Below are 4,417 nucleotides of genomic sequence, written 5' to 3' on the forward strand. Positions count from 1 at the left end.
TTCACACCGAACGCGATGGACGCGAACAAAACGCCCCAAACGCCCCTAATTTGACGCGTGCACATTCGCTTCTCAACGTGTGTCCAAGAAAAATCCATAGCGCGTCAAAATTTTGACACGCGTGAACCGGAAATGTGGGAGGAATGTGGGAGGAAGTTGTGCCAGACCGGTATCTTTGCAAGATGGCAGCTGTCGAGCTAGCGCTTGAAGAGAGAGTCTCCCTTCTCTATGTACTGTGGAGAGCAGAGCAGCGGCGTAAAAGACGTCCTCGCCGTACCTGGGTCCATCAGGTCCTCCAGAGGCGTGAGCAGTTTGGTGAGTTTCACCATTTGCTCCAGGAGCTGCGCCCGGATGACGGCCGATTACAGCGATATCACCGGCCAGTTTGAGGACCTGCTTTCCCGCGTCGGTCCCAGAATCGCCCGCCTAGACACCAATTACAGGCGCTCAATCCCACCTGCAGAGCGCCTGTCCATCTGCCTGAGGTTAGTAAAAGTATTTAATACGGTAGTCCTTTATTGATACCTGTGCTAATATATGCTAAACCATCCATTTATACACTGCTAACATGGATGTGCTATGCTAACAGTGAATGCTCTCGGTGTTTACTGATAGCAAACTGTGGTACAGAGACGACTGTTTATAATATTTCTAGTGATACTCAGAAGGTCTCATCAAGTCCCGATTTAATTCGATTTATGCTGTTATCAGTGTTTGCAATGATAGCATGGCTGTGGTGTCACATCAATGTATGCGCTCGGTGTTTGCTGATATCAAACTGTAGCATTAGGACCACTGAGTTAACCTTTGTAGTGATACTCACTCCTTTTTATTTAGACCTGGTTTAATTCTGGGATAGTTGAATATTTGTATATAATCCCTGCAGCTGTCAGACTCTATAACAGGGGTCACCAGCCTTTATTAAAACAGAGTTAGATAAAACTGTGAACAGTTTGGTTCATCTTTAGTTACATGGTTCTATCTTGATAAGCTATGTCTTATCACAGATTAATTTTTCAAAAATATTAATGATTTAAGCAAGGAAAGGGCTACATGTCAACATACAACTCTTTATTTCTATTAATGTCTTACTTCATTCCTACCTGATTGACATGTTTAGGAATTATGAGTGATTGGCTCACTGTAGTGGCAAAAGTTGCTACCAATCAAATTATGATATGTTAAAGTTAAAACAAAACACAAATTTTTTAGATATTATCTAATATACATTTTGTAATTATCCTTATAATTACAAAATGTTTTATGTAAGATTTAAGTTTTGTGATTTAAATCGGACATCACAAAAGTATTTTGGAATTTGAATAATGTATTTTGTAACTGCAGTACACATAATACTAATTTTGAACAATTTTGTCCAGGTTCCTTGTCACCGGGGACTCCTTCACGACCAAGCGTTCAGTTACAGAGTCGGTGTGCAAACGGTGAGCCAGATCACCCCCCAGGTAGCGACGGCCATCTGGGACTGTCTAGTGGACGACTTCATGGCTGTGCCTTCACCTGGAGACTGGCGGTCCATCACAGAGGGATTCCAGGAGCGCTGGAACTTTCCTCTCTGCTGTGGAGCTCTGGATGGGAAGCACGTCCAGACGAAGGCACCCATATATCATATAGGAGACACACACATTGATATACACTAAATATTTATTTCATTTCTTTTTTTGTGGTGCCCAAATTTATGCACCTGCTTGATTTTGTTTAAACCATTATTGCACACTTTCTGTAAATCCAGTGAACTTCTTTTCACTTCTCAAATATCACTGTGTGTGTCTCCTGTATGATATATTTAACTGACATTTTTTATTGTAACAACCAACGATTTATACAGGAAAATAATGTCTATTAACAAGGTTGCCCAAACTTTTGCATCCCACTGTATTAGTATATTTTGTCATTAGTATAATATGAAATAAATTCTACATGTGTCAAGTCGTGTGCCAACATTTGCTGTGTAGTAGAACTGAGACATTAGTCATTATAAAAATTTATTTGAAATAATATTAAAATTCTCAAACAGAAAAACATTAAACATAAATATATAAAATATAAGTATTTACAGAGAGACAGGAATAAAAAGGGCCCAGCTGCTCTCCAGAGCAGGAACAAGGCTGAGGAGGAAATGCTCCATTGGAGACTGGTGTGGCCTCTTCAGGGACTCCAGGATGGCCAGCTCCACTGCCCATGGACCGTCCTGGGACCTGTCCCTCATCTGCCTGGGAGCTGTCCTCCTCTGTGGGCCTGTAAAACAGCACAAAACACAAAGAAATGAGAAGGCTGCTACTAGATTTTAATTTCAACATTGAAAGAAAAACAAAACAAAAACAGGATATAATCAGATTGGTTGTAGATATTTAGTAAAGGTGATCACAAGGCAATCCCACCGACTAAAAAGGTATCAGTGCTTGCTGTACATACCTGTGGGTGCAGCAGCAGGAGCTCAGGCATTGGGGAGCCAGGAGAAGCAACTGCTCTGCTGCAGAATCAGTTGGCTCTATCAACACAGTATTAAATGTTAACATGTTGAATATAATCAGAGAAAGTATATACAGTGGTCCCTCATTTATTGCAGCAGGGGTTATCAGAATAACTAGCCCCTCGCCACACACTTTATACACTGTTTTCCCCACACACATGAACACTGGTCACAGTTCTCACAATTGATTCTCAAAGTGCAAACCTTTGTAGATTGCAAAACGTAAAAGTATTATTATGCCGCGGTTTGTCTTCATCTGCCTGCCACTTTCGTGCGCCTTTTTCCCTCGCGGTGCAGGTGTCTATTTCCGAATGAGGGTCATAGTTATGGGTATTTTTGTACTGTTTTTTCTATTGGACGTGATGGTTATCAAAACCAAACATGATAAATTTGGCAAGCGCAGGAGACACGACACGAAGGAGATTTGTCAATCAGGCTGCAGAATGCAATGCTGTGCAAAAAAAAGAAAAGAAAAAAAAAATCAGCGAAAAAGCAAAGCACTGACGGATGAGCGGGACCACTGTGTGCTGTTTATTAATAAACAAAATATATTCCTATATGACAACATGCATAAAAGCAGAACGGTATTTGTACGTCAGTGGGAAAATAGCGGTGGCTTGCTAGCTTTTGTGCGGCTTCCCCGGGTCAGCGAAAACTTTCAAAAGAGAAATGAATGAACTTACCAGGTTGCCCGATCTCTTCACATATCTTCCTCCAAGCTCGGTCCTTTATATTCCTGTCTCGGTACAGAAAGCAGCTGGTGTCGTACGGCTCCGGGTTGTTTGCTACAGCGCTGATTAGCCTTCCTTCCATCGAAGTATGAAGGGCTTTGGCTGGATCTGCCCCTTTGACCTAGGTCAGAGCCACATCACCAGGCTCCTGATTGGTTGTCGCGGTGCGATTTGACGCTGGAGTTCAGATTTTTCCAACTGGAGCGGTAGACGCGTAACGCGCGTATGCACAAAATGCAACACAAAAACTCACGCGCGTGGTTTTTTTCGCGAGTCAAATGCTCCAAACGCGCTAGACTGACGCGAGTTTCAGGCGTTTTGGCGTTTTCGCGACGCAAATCTGCTTCCGAATTTTCGCGGGAGCCACAATCGCGGGTCATCGCACCTTTCCATTGACTTTACATGTAAACCTGACGCTCTGGCCGCCTCTATCGCGTTCGGTGTGAACACACCGTAAGACCAAAAAGAAGTGAATTACAATAATCAATCCGGGAAGTGACAAGGCTATGTATCTATTATTGTACGATCTACTGTACAATATAAAGCACCTTGAGGCGACTGTTGTTGTGATTTGGCGCTTTATATAAATAGAATTGAATCGAAAATTGAATGTATGGGGCTGATTTCTGCTAATAACACCCATTTAATGGACCGATAACATCCGAAGCGGGTGCCACAAATAAAATGTTTCCTATTTTTAAACAATGATTTTTAACCCTCTGGGGTGTAATTGGCCATTTTTGACTATTTTTTATTTTACCTCTATATTTCAACTTTAAAATATGCTTATCTTGCCTTGTTTGGTATCATTATTTTCAACACAACCTCGAATATCTGAAATTTGAGATATTTTTCCATTTTGGCATACTATATTACCACAATTGATCTAAATTCAGACAATAAATTCAAAATCCGAGTAGAAAAATGTTATATTTTTTACTGTAAAACCCACAAACATGTTTAACGAATCATTTTCATAACTTGAAATGTAAATAGAAATTGTACATTTCTAAAAATTATGCACAAGTTTTGCAAACAACAAAGTTATATGGTACCATTTACCTAAAAATGCAGCCAAGGACTCATTTATATAACCATTTAAATCTATTTACAGAACAATCAGGTGTGCTGCATCAAATAAGAAGGCACACAAATTATTTGTGCCAGTCCAAAAAAGATAGTTTATGTTCAGTAT

At 40.8% G+C, this 4,417-nt stretch overlaps 1 protein-coding gene across 1 annotated transcript; it reads left to right on the forward strand.

Annotated features, from left to right (window-relative positions):
- Nucleotides 1-1,947, forward strand: LOC146377102 (uncharacterized). The gene is made up of 2 exons (XM_084945118.1): nucleotides 1-485; nucleotides 1,380-1,947. Exons 1-2 carry the CDS (start codon nucleotides 229-231, stop codon nucleotides 1,444-1,446), a joined length of 324 nt encoding a protein of 107 aa, XP_084801244.1. The 5' UTR covers nucleotides 1-228; the 3' UTR covers nucleotides 1,447-1,947.
- The last annotated feature ends 2,470 nt before the right edge of the window (nucleotides 1,948-4,417 follow it).

The sequence above is a fragment of the Perissodus microlepis genome, chromosome 11 (genome assembly GCF_051167445.1).
Source record: "Perissodus microlepis isolate ML-2025 ecotype Zambia chromosome 11, ASM5116744v1, whole genome shotgun sequence".
Classification (NCBI taxonomy): Eukaryota; Metazoa; Chordata; class Actinopteri; order Cichliformes; family Cichlidae; genus Perissodus; species Perissodus microlepis.